The sequence below is a fragment of the Neurospora tetrasperma genome (genome assembly GCF_000213175.1).
Source record: "Neurospora tetrasperma FGSC 2508 unplaced genomic scaffold NEUTE1scaffold_2, whole genome shotgun sequence".
Taxonomy (NCBI): Eukaryota; Fungi; Ascomycota; class Sordariomycetes; order Sordariales; family Sordariaceae; genus Neurospora; species Neurospora tetrasperma.
The window spans coordinates 1,383,843-1,403,609 of record NW_009799100.1 but is presented as its reverse complement, the minus strand read 5'-3'; the positions used below and the strand labels follow the sequence as shown (position 1 = coordinate 1,403,609).

Genomic DNA, 19,767 nt, shown 5'->3' with positions numbered 1-19,767 from the left:
CGATCAGATGGAAAAACTGTGAGCAAGCAAACGTGAGAGGTCTTCTTATTGTGGCGTGTGGGCAACAAAGAACTGTAGGAGGAAAAGGAAGTATCGTCGTGCTTCTTGGGCAATCTTGACGACGAGACGAAACTTAAAGGAAATGACCAGTGGCGGATATCATGATCAGGGCATGTCTAGACACTTGAGTGAAGTGCAGGAACGGCCATGGACAAAGGGAACCAAAAAACAATGGGCTTGTCACAAGTGACCGACTGAATCCCTATTGTGGATGATGGATGTTCTGAGAACAACAGGAAGCTCTAACAATGGATGAGACCTGCAGTTTAGTACAAGCCACTGACTGCATGACCTCTCACTTTCGTCTTTTGTCAAGATGAACAACAAAGAAGAAGGATGAGATGTGATCCTGTTACCATTCCATGAGCCACGATAAGAAGACCCCGGAAGTTTTCCGACGTCAAAAGAAGGATGGTTCATAAGACCAGTGACCAGTGACCAGGATTCTCGGGCCGTTCCGAACCAGTTCCCGACTACGACCCCGAGCTGGAGGAGTCACGTCTCCGGGTACAGGTGTAGAACGGCGAACGAACTGGCCACGACAACGTTTAAAGTGAGGATTTCAGACGCTATGTTCTTCAGATAATACTTGGAGGCTAAGGTGTCACTTTATGTTCCTGGCCTGGCGAGCATCGGTGTTGCTGGCTGGAAACGTGCTTGTCGATAGGTGCGCAAACCCTGGGCACAACAGCCCAAATTCCGGATGACATGTGGGCAGATTTTCTTTGCCGTTGGAATTCAAATCCATATTCAACTTCAGATCACCCATAAAGGCTGATTGAAGACGATCTTCTCAATAAGGACGACCAAGTGTAATTGAAGTAAGGCGTCGAGGGTCTGGAAGTGACTGTGATAGGGGCGTTGCCCAAAATGGCCAGAAACAAAACAATCTTGGCACTGGTCAGGGCGATGCATTACATAAGCGAGCTTTGCGGGTGCGAGGACCCACCTCTGGCGCTAGGCTGTTTCTAGCTCGCGCGGCATTGCTCAAAGTGCTTGTCGCGTTTTTGACTGCAGGCGATCGCAAGGTGCGCCCACCCACCCAAATTCACCACCCACTTTCACGGGCGCAACCACCAATTCTCGATAGCGTCCACGTCTGCATGACGTCCTCCGACTTCTTCAAAGATCCCTTGAGAAACTCGAAATTTGGACTGACTTGATTCGAAGTCGCCGAATACTGCGTCTTGATTTGCTACGAGGAACCACTACTAGACTAGTTTGCTGTACCATCAAACAGCTTGCACTTTCGATCGCAAACAAGAAGAGGAAGACATCCCTCGGAATCAACCTCGAACGCAGCTTCGTCCAACCTGCATCGCGAACTCTGCATCATCGCCCTCCCTCGCGTCCACTTGCGACTTCGACTTCAGGTTCCGATTTGCGACCACCAATCGGCAGCGTTAGGAGACCCAAGTACTGGGCCTCTCTTCTTTTCCATCCAAGTCTCCCGGCCGTCATGAGATTACCATAGTCGTCGAAAATCATAAAAATAGCCACACGAAAACACCTTCCACAATGGCGCGCTCCGAATCCCAACAATCCGTTTTCTCTTCTTATGCGCCAAGGTTACGCACCTACAACAATTCCCTCCTAACACCCGTCCTTCCCGGCACTGCTCCCGCGAACCCACTTTCGCGCACAACGAAGCGCGGCACTACCATCATCAACTATGCCGAGGATGGCTACGACGATTACGACGATGACGACGACAACACCCGCAGCCGCCGCCGCCCTACAGGTCTCCGCAGCGTACAGCCCGACGACGGTACTGTCAAGGCCGACCCGGCCGAGAAGGTTGGCAAGGATACACATGAGCCCGTGGAGGTACAGGGCATTTGGCGGGATTGGATGGGAAGGTTTCGCCAGGGTCGATCCGACCAACAGAACTTTGCCCAAGCCAGCCTTCCTCTCACACTGATCCCCATACGGATTGACCTCGATATCCCATCCTACATTCCGCCCCCGTCTCTGCCTCCGCATGCTGCAAGCCTGGACCCCAGCAGTCCCCTCTTCAAGCCACAGGAGCCCACCGTCCCATATCGGTTACGCGACACGTTCCTCTGGAACCTGCACGAGACTTTGATTACTACTGATCAGTTTGCGACTGTCCTGGTCCAGGATTTAGACCTTCCTAACAGGAATCAGACCATATCCGAGATCAGCAAGCAAATAAGGACACAACTAGAAGAGTACGCCGGTGTTGCTCTCCACCCTCTCTTCCACTCCCATCGCGACCGCCCAGCAACCGAGGTTCCCAAGCCCACGAACCTGCTCGAAGCCGCGACCTCAACTTCCAATACCCCAGCAATTAACGGCAACGCCGTATCGACACCAACGCCCGCCGCCAATGGCACCTCCGCAGTCCAAACATCCACTGGCGAAATTAGCGCCGCCGCAACCCCGATCCCCCCAGACGCCGACGACTTCAGCCCCGACGACACGTACCGCTGCATTATCAACCTTAACATCAACCTCTCTTCGCAAGTCTATACCGACAAGTTCGAGTGGTCGCTCCTTCATCCTCCAGGGACCGCCGAGGCCTTTGCCAAGCAAACCTGCGCCGACCTCGGTCTACACGGCGAGTGGGTACCCGCCATGACGCACGCCATCTACGAGGCAGTACTCAAGCTCAAAAAGGAAGCATGCGAGTCCGGCGGGCTGGTAGCCGGCTGGGGCACTACCTCACTGGGTGTCGGTGGCGTCGAGTTCCCCAACGACGCGGCCGTCACGGCGGGCGGCGAGGGCGCCGGCTGGCGATACGACCCGGAGCATCTGGCGGAGGACTGGGAGCCCAAGCTGGAGACGCTGTCGAAGGAGGAGATTGAGAAGCGCGAGGGCGATCGCGAGAGGCAGATCCGCAGACTGCGCAGAGAGACGGCGCGGTTCAGCAGCAATACTGGCATGGCGGGCGGCGTGCCTGTGGGCTTCGGATTCGGTGGGCTTATCGAGCAGGAAGAGGAGCGCATGGGACGCGGGGAGAGAAGCAAGAAAAAGAGAAGGTTTAGAAGTCTGTCGCCTACTAGCGGTAGGCACACCCCGGATGTTGGAGGCGGAGGCGGCGGTGGCGGCGGCGGCGGCGGCGGCGGTGGTGGTGGGTATGGGGGTGGTGGAACGCTGGCAGATAACGAACGGAACAACTGGAGGTGCTCTTGCTGTAGGGTGTGGGGCACCAGTGTTTGGGCGGTTCGGGATGGGCCTTATGGACCGAGGGTGAGTGATCTGTTTTACTTTCCATGTCATGAAAGAGTGATGATGCTAACGAGACGGTGTTACAGTCACTCTGCAATAACTGCGGCTTCATTTACGAGCGGGATAGGAAACTGCCGAGGTGGGCTAGGAACCTGCACGCCACTGATCCCAAGCCTCTGTGAGGATAGCATGTTTGAAGGCTGGAAAAGTTGGGCGCAGGAGGCTACTGTTTGAGGATGGCATGTCGAAGATGGAAGGTCCTATGGTTCCAAGACGATTTGGAGACAATGTGCATTGTATCCAAGCTATCTGTCTGACATGGACGGTGGAGCTTATTCAAAGTTAGGTGTAGGGGTGTAGAAAAGGAAAGGAAAATTCCAAGCAGAGGAACCGGCGTCAGGCGAGGTTAGGATAGGGTAGGAGAAGGTTCAGTTGTTTTAGCTTTATGTGTTAGCTTTATACCAGTTTTGTGCTCCGACACCTAGTTTGTTTTCTTGTAGCTCCCGCAAGCTCTGGCTTATGTATTACTTGTCTTTCACGCCATTCTTAACCCAATAACAACCGGTGTCGTGAAAGGTAGCAGGGGCCATGTCATGGCCATGATCGAACGAAATCAAGAAAGTGCAAGGTGACAAAAGAGCAAATTTGACTTTAAATCTATCAGTAGTCTACCCTTCTCAAAGCAAAGGTAGCCCAACATCAACGTGCATTTATTCTTTCATCGTTTCAAGCGATGCGATCTCACATTCTAGATCTCCCTTCTATCTGTCAGCGCAACCTAACTAAGCCCAGCCTGTCAATTAGCGACCCATTAGAAACGGCGAGACTCAACAAATGATCGACAAACTTCGAGAGGGGACAGGATGGGAAAAAAAATATTAAATGGAACGTGACAGCCGGACATCAAGGAAACACTTTGAAGTTGACGACGATGAATTGTTGACCCCCCCAAAAATGTTAAAAAGTATGGACAATACCGGATTCGAACCGGTGACCTTTCACAAAGGCGCATCGAAAGCCAACAATGCGAAGCGAAAATCATACCCCTAGACCAATTGCCCATTGGATGCTTATTGTTAGAATCTACGTGATTCCAAGCTCTCATAAATGCCACGTCCTTCCAACAACGTCTCACCTGTTCAGCGGAGCAACTACAACCACCTCAGACTTCAGTTACTGGTTTACCATTTCGGACTCCCCCTCCTCTCTCCCGTCTGTCTCGAAAAAAAAAATGACGGAACACTAAATTCGCTATCTGGTTAGTCAGCGCCGAGGTTAGCACTTTGATCAGGTTGGAAAGGTGGAAGGAAGGCGAAAGCGCGAGTGGTCCAGAGATGGATGATCAAGATGATGATTTGGTTGAGATGAGGGCCAATACATGGATAGAATGAAGCTGTCACCAAAGATAAAAGCGGTCATCCGTCCGTGTGGTTGTTGTTTTTGTTTTTGTTGTTGGATTACAGTTTAGAGTAATGGTCACGGTGGCTAATGTGTGATCAATTGCTTTTCCTTGTTGGGTTTGCTACTTGTAGGGTATGAAGGATTCGAGTAGACGGATCAAGTGGAAAGATATGTTCGTATTTAGGGTCTCCAACTCCCGAGCAACAAAGACATCGGGTACCGTCAATCCGTCGCCAAGCGAATTGGACTAGGTACCTCATACTATCTTGGCATTGGAGACTTAAGGCGTGTTCGTTACCACAGTAAAAAATTGAAGGGTATTCAGATTTGCAGAGTTCGGGTCGTAGTAAGCATACTGCCTTACTGAACTGCGCAGTGTTCGGTATTTCTCAGTAAAAATGCTTAATTTTCATGCAAGTCGCTGCAACCACCTGCAACCATCTGCACTTTCTCCAAATCGTTGATTTAACCAATCAGAGGGCTAGAATCCTCTTAATTCTTACCCGTTTTCCTTACTGCACTACGCCTCGATTTTGAGCCGTAGTGCAGTAAGGAATTCCGTTAACCCCTTTTCCCCCCCCCCCCCCCCCCTTTTTTTTTTTCTCAAAGGCGATAAATAAGGCTATTCCCAATTGAAAACTACCATTTGGGAAACACAGTGTTTTTACAGTATATATACTGTAGTGGTTGAAAACTAAGAGTGTGGTGGTTGAGAAGAGAAGAATTGAAAAGATGACAACGGGGGTGGCATTGGTTATATAGAGGTAGAGTTTCCGAACACAGCTCAATAAGAGCAACGGTCTTGGCGTGCTTTAAAGCTGCCTTAACGTTGCAGCGTGCAGCTGCAGACCCTGCACAGTAATGCAATATTGAGGCTAAATTTTTACAGCGGTAACGAACATGCCCTTAACAACAGCTTATCAGATCCCACGATGAAGTCCTTGAAGAGGTTACTCAACGTTCCAGCCCAATATGTGATGCTACTATCTGTCGACTGCATGTTCTCGCAATGGGTGATGGCGACTTGCATATGGGCTTGGGAAGGACAAAAGCGCTTCCACTTCGCACCCCATGATGGATGATGGAATGGATGGCATGTGCTTTGTGCTATTTCTGTACGTATAGTTCCCGACACTTTGGAAAGAAGTGCGATTTGCTCGAACCTTAATGACCAGCATCAACCGAAATCGCTGCGATGATGGATCAAAACGGCAAGTCAAAAGTGAAGGCGACGCCATATCGTCTTGGCAGGCAATGAATGATTCGAGGCCGATGAGATAGGGTTGTTTGCCCATGTCATGTGCTCAAGGTTGGAGGATAATTCCATACCTATCCTGCATCTGCTGCATTTGGTCGGATTACCCATTGGAGAATCACGCCCGGTCGCCCGAGGTCTTAATCACCTTCCTAAAACTGTCGTGACTGCAACCCCGTAAGGGCGCCGATTAATGAGGTCAGTTCTTGGCGGCATTGCAACATGAAAGATGTGGTGGCGGCTTCTCATCTTTCTCGGTATCATTCAGCTGTTTGTGATACCTTTTGATCAATTGGGAGAAAAAAAAAAAAAAAAAAAAAAAAAAAAAAAAAAAAAAAAAAAAAAAAAGCCCATTGCGATACAATAGTGGGAAAAGAGGGTGCGCACGAGGTTGTGCAGTGGCGGTTTTCTCCTGATTATGCGATTCCCCTATCACGACCGTTGGTGGCTTCCAGTCCCGTCCTCATCCCGTGTAAGTCGAATCCCTGTCTCTCCAGAACCTTATCTCTATTTGTGGCCAAGGACCCCTACGCTAGGTGCTGTGGCCCTCAAATCTAGCCACGACTTCGCTGATACTCTTGGTGGCGGATCATAACTACATATAATCAGTTCACCAACCTTTACCCACGCGAGAAGGTAGGAACTCATCAGTACTTCAATCCGGGGAAAGACTGTGGGAAGATAAAACTGCGCCTTTGATTCGCATCATGATGAACAGCTAAGACGAGAGCGCGTCGTTGTGGTTTGGTGGCCCGATCAATGTTCAAGCTGGTGCAACCCCATAGTCTTGGTTGCTATCGCAATCATGGACTGGCATCCAATAACCAACATCAAAAGCAAAAGAGCCAAGGTACGCCAAGGGGCCGAGAGACACCAACGACGAGAAACAGACCGTAACCTCCTCCCCGCTTGGGTCCTGATATCGTCTTTGTTCGTTGGGGGCTAGATGCGCTGAAGAAGACTTAATGGGAGCTAGTTCGGATACAAGTTGGGGACGAAGGTCTGGGTTAGTTGTTTGTCGATATCAAAGGCTGGGCATTTTTGGTTCAGGTAGGTCCAAGACTCCAAGGTGATGATCCGCCATGGCATGCGGTCTTGGCCACGTCCAAGCTTAAATGGCTCCATTTAGATCTTTGTCTTGGCTCCTTCAGGTTGCGGACAGCGCCCCCATGTCGGGGCCCTTGTTTGGTTCGGGTACTCTTATGCAAGTGCAGGCTGCGTGTCGCCGAATCAACGAGGGTGAGAAGTTAAACAATATGTCGTGATACCTTTTATATCTGGCGAGTACGCGATTGGTGGTTTCACTGGCGGCAAAATCCATCAGAATTGATGTTGCCTTCCATGTCTGCTTGGCCTATCAAGCAATGAAAAGGAGTGAATGGATGGAAGGAAATGCAAGGGAGAAAGCGGCACCTCGGTCTTGATCGAGATCTCCAAGTGGTCTGGAAGCTGAGAAGTTGGCGTCTGCAAAGAAAAGATCTTCTGGCACCAATATTCCTGCCTCATGAGACTGGGAAAGAATCCCACGTCGTTCCTTCCAAACCTAAACAATGAATCCCAGGTACGCAAGTGCAGACCGACCCTACAAGGCAACGTAGTGACGGGAGGACGCCAATGTTCTCCTGAACCACCAGAATATTTGTCCGGACATTGTCACTCCTGAACTGCAGTTTGGTCTAGGCCATCGAGCTAAATTACCTCTACCTACCTGCCCTTCTCTGCTGAGAATTAGACATCGGGTAAGTTGTGAGCGCTTCTTTTGCAACGTCTTTTCCTCTTCATGTGACACTTTGGTCTTATGCACCCTTCAATGCTCTTTCCCCCGCTTCCCCAACATCTTTCACTAAAATGAACTTAACCTCTTGGCGGGGATCCAGAAGTGGAAGTTGCGAGTGAAGAGCAATGATGTTGAACACGGAACCTCTTGCGACTGAAGAACTTGAAGTGTGTCTGGTTGCGGAGTGTCCCGTCTTCCGTCAAAGCTTGGACATCCCCACAGCTCCAAGAGCTCATGCAGTCCCGTCAAGTCGCAGAGCATACCACTACCTCCGTTTACTGAACACATTCTCCCGTCATCTTTGCACTGCACTCTTCACTCTTATCCTTGCAGCCTCCATCTTCTCTGGCATGTCATGATATCTCCACAAAAATCGATCCGGACAATGGGTAGCTAATGTCAGGCAGGCCATTGACAATCATCTCGCTCCCTTACCACCAACCGCGTGAGTGCGAGAACCATGTTTCCAAGACGGCCCTCCCAGCCGCCACCCCACCATGTCAATCCGAGGTCTTATCCTTTTGTCACTGTCTGGGCGTCCATCACTGTGAGCCAAGATGCAGCGCCCAGACGGGCTGATTGCCGCAAGGGTTGACAAGCATGGGATGCCTCCTCCAAAAGTTCAACAGCTACCATAGCTCACGTTATCTTCCTCATTCAGAAGTATCTTGTTCATACATTCTCTTGGCCCGCCCGTCTGGGAAGGTCATTACCACTGGGCACTCACACCATTTGTAGAGAGGCAAGGCCAAGATAAGCCAGTCGGGAGTCTTGCAGCATACAGGAGTACAGCTTCATGTAGGTGCTGTGAGGTTGAGGTATGTGGCGTGCTTCCTCAAGGGGTTTGTGATACCACGTATAGAAAGGAAGATATTAACCTCTTTCCCCCCTCGTCTGTGACATGCAGCCATCCTTCACGTCTTGAGGACTGCCTATCCATACCACATCTTTCAGCAGTACAGCAGCCTCATCGGCGTGTATACCGCACGTCATGGCGACCACCAGAGATGAGAAGACAGTGAACATCACCCCTGCTGGGAGTGATCAAGCTCCTGCTTCCCCGATAAAGTACGACGAGAAGATCGACGGCATTCATGAAGTTGGCCTTGACCGTATGGACTCAGAGGAAGCACAAGTTCTTGAAGGGTAGGTTGAGTCTCTTCATCTCCCCTTGGACCCGTATCAGAGATTGACTATACAGACATCTTGATGTTACCGAAGAGGACCTCCTCCAAGCAAAGGCTGCGGCCGAGACCCTCAGTCTCGAAGAAGTTGTCAAGTTGATGAAGAATGTGGTCAGCATGCATGGACGCGATCCAAACTTTCCGCACGTGGTTCTTGAAAAGATCCAGGAATTCCTAGGTGAGTGTCTCCTTGTGTAGTCCATAGCCAAGCCGTCCTCTGCTCTGGACTGGTCTGACGCGTCTACAACACAGCCAACGAGCAAAACATTCTCTCGAATCCGGAAAAGTACGATGATATCATCACCGAGATGAAGATTGAAGCTGCTCTCATCCAGAGCAACAGTCCCTACGCCGAAGTGCGCGCCGTTGTCGACAATACCGATGACCCTTCCACGCCGTGCTCAACCATTCGTTCGTGGACCATTGGCATCTTGTTCTCTGTCATTCTAGCCTTTGTCAACCAGGTAGGTGCCAATTCCTTTTTCGAGACCCCGCATGCTTTCCCATGGCTGACCATCATCGCAGCTCTTCAGTGTGCGCCAGCCCAGCATTTCGATCGAATCCAACGTTGCTCAGCTCCTTGCTTTTCCTCTCGGCAAAGCCTGGGAGATGTGGATGCCGTATTACGAGTTCACTCTCTTTGGAACCAAGCATAATCTCAACCCGGGGCGGTTCAGCAAGAAGGAACACATGTTGATCGCCATCATGGCAAACACAGCCAAGTCGCTGCCCTACACGCAGTACATTGTGTGGACCCAGGTGCTGCCGCAATTCTTTAACCAACCATATGCGAACAGCTTTGCGTACCAGATTTTGATTGCGTTGAGCACCAACTTCATCGGCTATGGCCTTGCTGGTGAGTGATAGTCTTCCTTATGCGAGATGCCAAGGGGCTCGAGTGATTGACAATAAAAAATAGGTATCACTCGCCGGTTCATCGTCTATCCATCTTACTGCGTCTGGCCCGCATCTTTGGTTACCATCGCCCTCAACTCGGCTCTGCACCACGAGGAGAATCATATAGTTCCTGGCCCGTTCAAGAGGCTGTACAGAATGTCGCGCTTCAAGTTCTTCATGTGGGCTTTCGGCGCAATGTTCGTGTACTTCTGGTTCCCCAACTATCTCTTTGAGGCCTTGACATTCTTTTCTTGGATGCAGTGGATTGCTCCCAACGTAAGCCAAACCCACTTGCTTCTGTGGCGAGAAGTTAATCTAACTTCTGCAGAATTTGAACCTGAGCATTCTCACTGGATTCCAAAACGGCACTGGCGTGAGTGCTCCCTCCCGATTTCAGCAATGAATATTGTCGCAGTGTCTTGATACTGACTGCGCGTAGATGTTCAACCCCTTCCCCACATTTGACTGGAACGTTTTGCTTTTCGATTCCGTTGACCCTCTTGTGAGTCCTCTTGCAATTCCTATTCTTCAGATCCATACTAACCAATGCCAGATGGTGCCTGCTTTCACCACGTTCAACAAAACCTTCGGCATGGCGTTTTTCGGCTTCATCATCCTTGGAATTTGGTACACTAATGTTTGGAATACCGGTTACCTTCCAATCAACAGCAACCGTGTGTTTGACCACTACGGTAGTCTGTACAACGTCTCGCGAGCCATTGACGAGAAGGGCATGTTCGACGAGGCAAAGTACATGGATTACAGCGCCGCATATCTTTCAGCGGCCAACGCCATTGTGTATTTCGCTTTCTTCGCCATCTATGCGGCCACCATCAGCCATATCATTCTTTTCCATCGGGCCGAGATCGCCATTGGCTTCAGGAACATCTGGAAAACTGTGAAGCCAAAGAGATGGACAAAGAGAAGTGCTGCCGGAGAGAGTGTCGAGGAAGAGGATGTTGGGTACAAGGACGTGCATAACCGTTTGATGGCTGTTTATCCCGAAGGTGAGGACCCATTCCTGAAAAGAGGGCGAGAAAAGGTTACTGACAAGAACCCACAACAGTTTCGGAACTGTGGTACTTGGGCTGCCTCGTGATTGCCATGGCACTTGGCTTTGCTGGTGTTGCCGCCTGGCCCACGTATACCACTGCTGGTGTCGTTCCCTACGGCCTGTTCCTTGCTGTAATTTTCGTCATCCCTATTGGCATCATCAAGGCTATGACGGGTATCGAAGTCACCTTGAACGTGTTGGCCGAGTTCATCGGTGGTGCTTGGGTTGAGGGTAACGCCTTGGCCATGAACTTTTTCAAATCCTTTGGGTAAGTCGTGTCCCTACAATTTTCCCGTTATCAGCTTTCAAAAGGCTAACCCTCCACAGATATGTGACCTGCGCGCATGCCATCAGCTTCGCCAACGACCTCAAGCTCGCTCACTACATCAAGATTCCTCCTCGCCACACTTTCACCGCCCAGATGGTGGCCACGCTCATTTCCACTTTCATCTGTACCGGTGTGCTCAACTTCCAAGTCAACATTGAGAACATTTGCCAGACCAACGCGCCCATGCGTTTCTTCTGCCCCGGCATCAACACCTTCTTTACTGCCGCCGTTTTGTGGGGAACCATTGGTCCTGTCAAGGTTTTCGGAATTCACGGCCAGTATAAGTGGCTCCTTCTGGGCTTCCCCATCGGTCTCTGCATTCCCGTCATATTTTGGCTCATCATCCGCAAGTTCCCGCGCAACAAGTTCATTCGTCAGTTCCACCCCGTAGCCTTGTTCTATGGCGCACTCAACTGGGCGCCGTACAGCATGAGCTACTGCTGGCCAGCGGTCCCCATTGCGTGGTTGAGCTGGATCTATGTGCGGAACAGATACCTGGCGTTCTGGTCCAAGTACAACTTTGTGTTGAGCGCCGCGTTTAGCGCGGGTATTGCGCTTAGCGGTATCGTGATGCTGTTCTCGGTGCAGTGGGCTAGAGTAAGCGTGGAGTGGTGGGGTAACACCCAGCCGTATAAGGGCTGTGAGGATACGGCTTGCACGATCAAGACGTTGTCCGAGGGAGAGAGGTTCTTCCCCTGGTGGGACGCGAACAAGGTGCCGGCCCCCTAAGCTGGTGAAAAGGCTGTGATGTTGTGGATGGGGGTTTCGTAGCTTTTGCTAGCGGCGGATGTGGGAAGAAGGGGTTCTGGGCCTGGTTGTGTCTGGAGTTCGGTACGCGGAATGGCTGATGTTATGTTTTTGTTGATGATATCCAACTGTGCTTTCGGTATCAGATTTATAGTGGTTGGTATACGGTAGCCTATACCTAGTCAATAATACTCGTTGTATTGATGACATGACCCCCAGTACCGTTGTACCGGTGTCTGTGTATATGCAAAAAGGAAGTGACAATATCCAAGGAAGGAAAACCAAGGGAGAAAAATCAGAAGAAGAAAAAACAACGCCCGCTTATAACTTCAGCACCACCCATACTTTTCATTAGCAACCCACTCGACATCCTCGGTCCTACCACCCTCCATCCCCTCAGCCCCATACCACATCAAGCTGGGAATGCTATCCATATCCCTCTCCACCATCTCGTACCCGCCCTCAACCCCGGCTTTCTCAATCAACCGACTCACCAACGGACTCGGATTCCACATCTGCACATCCTGCACCCTCCACTCCGCCGCCTCCCGTTGCGCCACAGCCAAGATCGCCCGGAATGCTTCCACCAGATATTTCTCTGTTTCTGGGTCCTCTGTCACTTTTTGCAGGGACTCCTCGTTCCCCAGATCCTCTACCCCTTCCATGACGAAACGGAGAATATGCATGTGATTCCCTTCGATACTCTCGCTTTCCAATCCCCGGTAATAAGAGCGGGTCCAGACTGCCCAAACTCTTTGCCCGTTTCTGTTAGGGCAGCTATAGATAGCCCCCCGCACGGAAGGGGTGCGGTGGAAAATGTGTTGCGTCATGAAGTCTTCGCGGAGTAAATGCCAGAGGAGGCAGTCCAAGTCTGGCAGCAAGGCGACGTGGGTTTTGGAGGGGTTGGAGCGGGCGAGGGTGGGGAGGGTTTGGGTGAGGAGGTGGGTGGTGTCGAGGGTGCAGAGGGGAGGGAGGGTGTGGTAGCTTATGGGAGAGAGGTTGGGTGGGAAGGGAGGAGTAGCGGGGGAGAAGGGGGATGGCTTGGATGAGGGGGATGAGGAGGATGAGGATGAGGAAGAAGAGGATTTGATGGGTTTGAAAGAGACGTGCGCTGAAGGAAAGGCCTTCCATCCGTTTTTGGCATAGAAGGATTTGCCTATGTCGGAGTAGAGGACTGAGAAGAGGGTTGTTGCCTCTTCTTCCTTCCCCGGGGTTTCTGTTTCGGCTTGGGTAAGGGGAGGAGAGTCAGGCCGGTCCTTCTTATCCGTGACTTGCCAAGTGCGCAACCGCTTGCCCAATTCCTGCATCATCCTGTTGGCGTATCCCTTGCCGCGGTACTGAGGGTCGGTGAACACGGAGCCGATGCCGTGCGAGATGCCTTCGGTGAGAATGACGCGGTCGGAAGAAGGGTCGTGGCGAGCGGCGACGGCGTGTTTACGGAGGGTTTCGCAGGAGGAGAGGATGGGTCGTTGGTTATTGTTTTCTGCCTGAGGGGAGTTGATGTCGGTCAGGATCCAGTGCGTCAGACCACCGTCTTTGGCGAGCGGGAGCGTCGTCATGAAGTGTTCGCGCGCGAGGTACTCGGAGTGAGAGAGAGCGGGTCCCCACATGGGGTGGGTGAGAGACCATGTTTTGGGACGCTCGTCTTCGTGGGCGAGGGTGAGAGTGAGAGAAGGTGAGGAGGCTGAGGGGAGGGAGGCGGTGGGTGTTGTTGAGCCCATTTTTTTGGTTGTTGAAGTCGTGAAGGTGTTGGTTGGTCTGGGTACTGCTCCCTTTAGGATATGATGTGCTTTTTAGTACTGTTCAAGGTTGTTGAGCAGGTTGCCGTCAAGGTCCACCATATGAAAATGAGAAACGGAACTGAGGTTGTCACGGGTTCCTGACTGAGTAGGTATGTCAAAGAATATGCCGGACGGTGATGCTTGGCGGACGAGGACAAAGAGGAGACCTAATCAAATTTACCTCCCGGAGAGAGATACACGAAAGAATAAACATATAAAAATAGGTAATCCCAGAACAACCGATAAAGAGGAGGGTCTCAAGATAAATGTAAAAGTCCGGGGTCCAAAGTGGAAACACTTTTGTTTGGAAGCTTCCACGAGAAAAACGAAGGTGTGGGGTCTTCTTTTGGACAAGATCGATCGTTGGCATGGTGACCTCGAACTGTGAAGGGAATGACCCCAAGTGCAACCAAGCGGGTCCATTCCGCCGGGAGAGCCCCCAGTGAAACCCCTGTCGCAGCCCTAAAACCTGCCCCTACAGCAGGAACACTAACACGCTATTGGTCACTCGCCAGGTCACGATCGATTCTCTCCGCAGCAGGTCCCTTGGCGGGCAGTCCACAGTGAGCTGAACCATCATGCCATGCCTACCAGTGCTGGTGCAATATGGTGTTCAGGGATCCCCTAACAGTGCGTTAACAGTGGGCTCGTACACAATTGGACAAATCCACGTATTCGCCAACAAGCAGCGACATGGAAGCAAGAGGGCAGCGTCACATTTTGGAGAATATGTACATAATGGCGGTAAGCAAGACATGTTGTGAAGCTGCACTTGTTTCGCCTAGTATCGGCTTTCTTTCTTTCTGAAGGGAGACAGTGACAGTTCCGACGCCCGGAATCCACTCCGGGATGTACTTTGAACCTCTCATGTGACCGACCATCTTAGGTAACAGCCTTCCTGCTGTGCAAGGGTGTCCGTCAATTGATCAATGGGGAGGCCTTCTGACACGGCATGACTGTGATTGTGCTCTGATTGCTTGTCCAATCGAGGCCTGGGTCAAGATTGTGGCATCAACTATGTGTCGCGATACTTGTGGTTGAGTCGAGGGACAGCGGCTCATGGGCGATAACGAGCAGATAAGGGAAACGGTGACGGTGGGCCTGTACGACCCACCTTTTTTTCAACGACATCTCTCCTCCTCGGGTCACTTCACTTCGGCCACATCATGAGCTTCCGTGGTGGTCGTGGCCGACCCTACTCCAAAACATCGAAGTTCTGGAATCATTACCATCAAGCGGGGCATTTGTTGTTCTCAAGGTTTTTCTTCTGGACTAGCATCGAACGAAGTCAATCACCGCCATGCTTTCCCTTGCCTTATTTGTGTTTTTTTTTTTTTCCTTCTTTTTTTTACTCTTTTTTTCTTCTTTTCTTTTTTTCTCCCGACGAACTGTCACAGATAACCTGCTCTCCATGGTATTCCTTCGTCCTGATGTACTCAGTTTCAGTCCTCAAGCTACTACTCCAGAACCTTGTTTTTCCTCCACACCGATCTCCGTGTTTCCCTCCCCAATCCCTCTTATTTGGTACCTCTAGCAAGACTTGGACAGTATCTCCATGTCACGTAACATCCCTTCCGGGTTCAAAACCCGAACTCGAAACGGCCGCGGGGAAATAATATTTGCATTTGCCTATCTCCATCTTTGTCAAACATATAGTGTTCACGAGACCCCTCTCCCCCCATTCCAGCTGTTTGGGTCCACCTCAAAAGCCCGGCTTCCGGTACCCCGCCAGTGGCTAGGCGCCGGAACGCTTGTGAAGCCGGGTCGGTCAGAATGCCGGCCTGGGATCCCGGTTCTTTTTTCCCTTCGGAAGGAACGGAGTCAACGATCGTGGTGTCGCGTATGGCAATATGCAAGGATGAGAATAATCCCAACCAGAGACTCGTCATAATTCCAGCTATTTGCGAATAGTGAAGCTATCAGAAAGTTGATTAGCCGTACACTAAGTAGCGGGCTTCTCAGTTCAATTTTCTGGCTGCCTGCGGTTACGTATGCGCATGATTGTGCCTGGTTTGGTGGTGTTTGTGGAGATGGGTGGAAAAGACAACTTCTTGGCATCATGGCCTATCTGTTGATTGATGGTCCAGTGGCCAAGTTTTTCGTTCTTTGTAAGCGCAAAATGGCAGGCGATGTGCTATTTCTCAGATTTTGAGCATCCTCATTTCAGTGTCACTAGTTTTAGGCGACTGTTGATGCTCAAACTTGCACAAACTGCGAGTGTCCTTTGCGTCACGAACCTTGACCACTTGGATAAACTGTTATCCTTCAGTTCCTAGGGAGTTCCAGGTATGACTGTATTACTGGTGTCACCGCTAAAGTCGTTTGGCTCATAATCAGGGACTCCAGATCCAGGTTTAAGCCTTGAGTGGTCATATGTATAAAAACCCGTCCTCCCATTCACCTATCCCAGGATGCTGGAGATTCTCTCTTCTTCCACTCAACGTCAACAGTTCTGATTGCCCTTGCGATAGTAAACCTTGACTCCAAAGAACCTTTGGACAGCGCTGGCACATTTTCATCTCAACGCCACGAAGGTGTTGTTGCTATAGTGATGGGCCACTGCCCCGAACTCCGTTACCGTATCATCATCTCCGAGCCGCTGTAGCGTATACCTCTTCCCCCTCAGTGGTTTAACTCGTGCCTCGTCTAGCTTAGGAGACGTATATACAATCGTTACATTCACTACAGCTGCTGGCTTATAAGCTTGTTCTCTCTGTCTATGTTGTCTCTGCTTGAGTGGCAGCTTGGAGTCATAAAAAGTTGTCCCTGGTTGACGTCGCGAACTGTCTCTGGCCAAGGTGCTAACCCAGGCTCGCATTAGCTCAAAGTTTCGTCGACGTCCAGGACCCTTCACTTGCGTGGAGTTTGGCGTCCTATTATATATTCTGTGGCTCAACGGCCATTCACTATACGCTACCAATGGTGACCAAGGCCAAACCTGAGGCTGTCATGGCCAAGCTTTTCGGTGAAGGGTTCCAAACTCGGGGTGGATTAAACCGTTATAAATATCTCTTGTATCCACGAACTTCCTCCCAGTTTTTCCTTCTTCCTCCATCGAACATCGATCTTAGACTTTCGGTCGACTCGACAACTTCTCAACTTCGATCACTAGTCGCAAGCTAGTTATTATCAAGCCACGCAACCACAACACGGTCACTAACTTTATTACCCCGTCTTCTCATTCAATCGTGTCTTATCACCACGACGATTCACAATGTCGTCGACAAAAGTCGACAGCAACACTGCTGCCGAACGCTGCCAGGCTTCATTATGGCACGAAATCAAGGAATATATAGAGGCTTCGGTGAAGAAAACCCATATTCCCACCACAGTTCCCTTCGCCCATTGTTACATTTGCCTTGGAGAACTGGACATCTGTGGCATTCCTCTCGTCGGTACCGCTGAAAAAGCTCGCGCCGGTTGCTTCCTTCCTTGTGGGCACTTCTTTTGCATAAAGTGTTGGAAGGCTTGGATCCGTAAGCGTCCCGAGCCGACCAAGCATTACATTGGCCCAACGATCCCCATCCCTCGTGCTGGTATTCAAGGTGAGCCTTTTTTCCCCCTGTATCCATGAATCATCCATAAATCTGTCGTTCAATTTTTACAAGGACTGGACTTGGAACTGACATTTTCCTTTCCTAATTCACACAGAGAATCGCAGTCTCACGTCAATGGACCTCGTCAAATGCTACGAGTACGGCCAGTCCAAGCTATACCGCAGGTTTGAGTGCCCAATCTGCAGAACCGATCTTCACCACACGGGATGCTGCTGTGAGGTTCGACCGGCAATGATTCCCACCAATCAGTGCGAACAGGGTACCGACGTTATCATGGCGCTTCCTACAACGTACTTGGAAGTCCATAGAGATGCCCGCGCCTCTCCCGTCGACAACTGCATGACAGAAAGCGAAAAAGACGATAGGGACGACAAGCAAGACAGGACGGACGACGATTGTGGCCTGACAGACAACGAGCAGGACGCACTGGACGATGGATATGAGATGGGTGACGACCAGAATAGCATTATCGACGATGAGGAAAACTCCGATGGTAGGATTTATGACCGGACCCGACAGTCCACGAACAACTACTCTTCCGACAAAAGCCGCACTCCCTCACAGTACAGCCAGCAACAGCCCGACGGCTCCGTGCGCAGCATCACTGACAGACCCGTGGTGTATGATATAAATACCATCCCACAACCATCCTTTTCCCCTATGATGCGCCTGCGGGCCCAGTATCTACGTCTGCACGACCCCCGCGGCTGGGACTGCAGAGTAGTAGGCGGCCGTCTGGACAAGATCGTGGACCTTGTTTGTGGTCAGTGTCTCTATGACCTCACTCGATATCGGTGGCTCAAACATAAGTATGACGAGATTGAACCAGCGTGGAAAAACTACAATGCCCACGACTCAACTCTTCCCGATAAGCTGCCCAACGGCGATGACCTACCCGGCGCCGGGCTAAGACAATTTCCCGGATTGTCGTGGAAGTTGGCCGTCATCAACGCATATCTCTGTTTAGACTCTAGCGGGCGCAAAAGACAGCCGACCTGGGGCCGCTGGCCGAGGGAGCTCGATTACATGCTCAAGCAGAGAGGCTGGACTGAGGGTGTCGACTTTGTGGATTGGAAAAAGGCTGAAGCGATGCCTGCCATTCATCCGAAGCAATCTGAAGAGACTCCAGGAGACTTGGGGGTTGTAAATCGATTCCTCAGCCGCCTCTGTAGCTTCTTCACTAAAGCCAACAATGAAGAGACTCGCGACACTGAGGGTCCAGACGCCGAGGATCCTGAGACCCTAGCGCTGTCGGTTGACTGGAATCCGAGCAAGCGCGCCCTCGACAACGGCCTCCGTCTTTGCGATATGGAAGGGATGGGACCATACCCCGACTGGGACGAACTCTTGGAAGAGTCGGCTTGGCGCGCCCACGGAATCAGCAAGGTCCCTCGAGACCGGTGGGGCCAAGCTTTCGGTCGCAAGGTGCAGGATCACGTCTTGGGTGAATGGGTGGAGGGACATGGTCATGTCATTCTCCAGACTGACAAGTTCAGTTTTTGTTCGAGGCGTAGGCTGCGGTCCATGCAGGGTCCGCGAGAGGCAAGCCGATCTCGTTGTTCGTTTTGGCAGAGCGTTACCACCCGTTTTATTCGCGTTCACATCCCTTTTGCTATAGGGCTTGCTTTGGCTTTATTCTCTGTTCTGTATGTCATGTTTTGTCATGGACGCAGATCTCATGGGGATTTGTAACCTCGGAGGGAGGGAGACTGGACGGAGGGATTACTGTACAAGACCGGTCGCCCCAATACAGTTTCTCAGGACTGTTAGAAATTAGGGGAGGACATCGTAACACCCACAATTTTGGCCCGAGAGTCAACCAGTACAACATATATAGATAGTGTTATGTACGAATTTCCTCAGTGACCGGACCAGTGCATACCGTACATGGGCCGCGCTCAGTTGAATCCAGCTGAGTCAACCCAGACACAGCACAGGGCAGCCAACTACTTCTAGGTAAATCTACCTCTCCGCAGGTCAAGACGCCCACGGCGGTTGGATTACCAAGCCGACTTGGGGTCTTTGGCCCCAAGAACTGGACCCCATGTTGAGGGCCCGAGACTGGACGCTTGGAGTCCAGTTCGTCGACTGGAGAGAAGGATCCAAGAATGCCGAGGAGAGCCCAGAGACGGACCGTGATTGGACTCCCAGTCAGCAGTTCGTCAACAGCGGCCTCAAGCTGTCCGATATGGAGGGAATGGGGGAGTATCCCGACTGGGATGAGCTTCTCGAGCAGCCGGAATGGCAGGCTCGCGGCATCAGCAAGGTTCCTCTCGACCACGGGGGCCACGGTCCTGGACATGTTATGGGATGCTGGATAAGGAAATACTTGAGATTGTGTTAGAGTTTTCGATTACGGACGGTTTGCTAAAAAAAATCGAAACAAGTTTCCATATTAAGACTGACTGGGGATTTTGAGCTGTTTGGTAAATTCGTACTCTACTCTTGTAGATAGGTCTGAAAGGCGCCCTATCTCGACGGGTAACCGAAAGATGTACAGAACCAAAGGAAAAAAGAAAGACGGAAGGGGGAAA

At 51.1% G+C, this 19,767-nt stretch overlaps 4 protein-coding genes across 4 annotated transcripts; 3 read left to right on the top strand and 1 right to left on the bottom strand.

The window, feature by feature from the left end:
- Nucleotides 1-1,578: 1,578 nt before the first annotated feature.
- NEUTE1DRAFT_59653 (uncharacterized protein) lies at nucleotides 1,579-3,609 on the top strand (the record flags this gene model as incomplete). The annotated part of the gene is made up of 2 exons (XM_009850853.1): nucleotides 1,579-3,273; nucleotides 3,339-3,609. 2 exons carry the CDS (start codon nucleotides 1,579-1,581, stop codon nucleotides 3,432-3,434), a joined length of 1,791 nt encoding a protein of 596 aa, XP_009849155.1.
- Nucleotides 3,610-8,676: 5,067 nt separating this feature from the next.
- NEUTE1DRAFT_59649 (uncharacterized protein) lies at nucleotides 8,677-12,182 on the top strand (the record flags this gene model as incomplete). The annotated part of the gene is made up of 9 exons (XM_009850852.1): nucleotides 8,677-8,831; nucleotides 8,887-9,047; nucleotides 9,122-9,333; nucleotides 9,395-9,725; nucleotides 9,789-10,042; nucleotides 10,206-10,268; nucleotides 10,320-10,773; nucleotides 10,833-11,088; nucleotides 11,148-12,182. 9 exons carry the CDS (start codon nucleotides 8,677-8,679, stop codon nucleotides 11,875-11,877), a joined length of 2,616 nt encoding a protein of 871 aa, XP_009849154.1.
- A 42-nt stretch (nucleotides 12,183-12,224) lies between these two features.
- On the bottom strand, nucleotides 12,225-13,616 carry NEUTE1DRAFT_78329 (uncharacterized protein; the record flags this gene model as incomplete). The annotated part of the gene is made up of 2 exons (XM_009850851.1): nucleotides 12,225-13,097; nucleotides 13,167-13,616. 2 exons carry the CDS (start codon nucleotides 13,614-13,616, stop codon nucleotides 12,225-12,227), a joined length of 1,323 nt encoding a protein of 440 aa, XP_009849153.1.
- Nucleotides 13,617-16,890: 3,274 nt separating this feature from the next.
- NEUTE1DRAFT_37963 (uncharacterized protein) lies at nucleotides 16,891-19,577 on the top strand (the record flags this gene model as incomplete). The annotated part of the gene is made up of 3 exons (XM_009850425.1): nucleotides 16,891-17,221; nucleotides 17,328-18,764; nucleotides 19,267-19,577. 3 exons carry the CDS (start codon nucleotides 16,891-16,893, stop codon nucleotides 19,575-19,577), a joined length of 2,079 nt encoding a protein of 692 aa, XP_009848727.1.
- Between the last annotated feature and the right edge of the window lie 190 nt (nucleotides 19,578-19,767).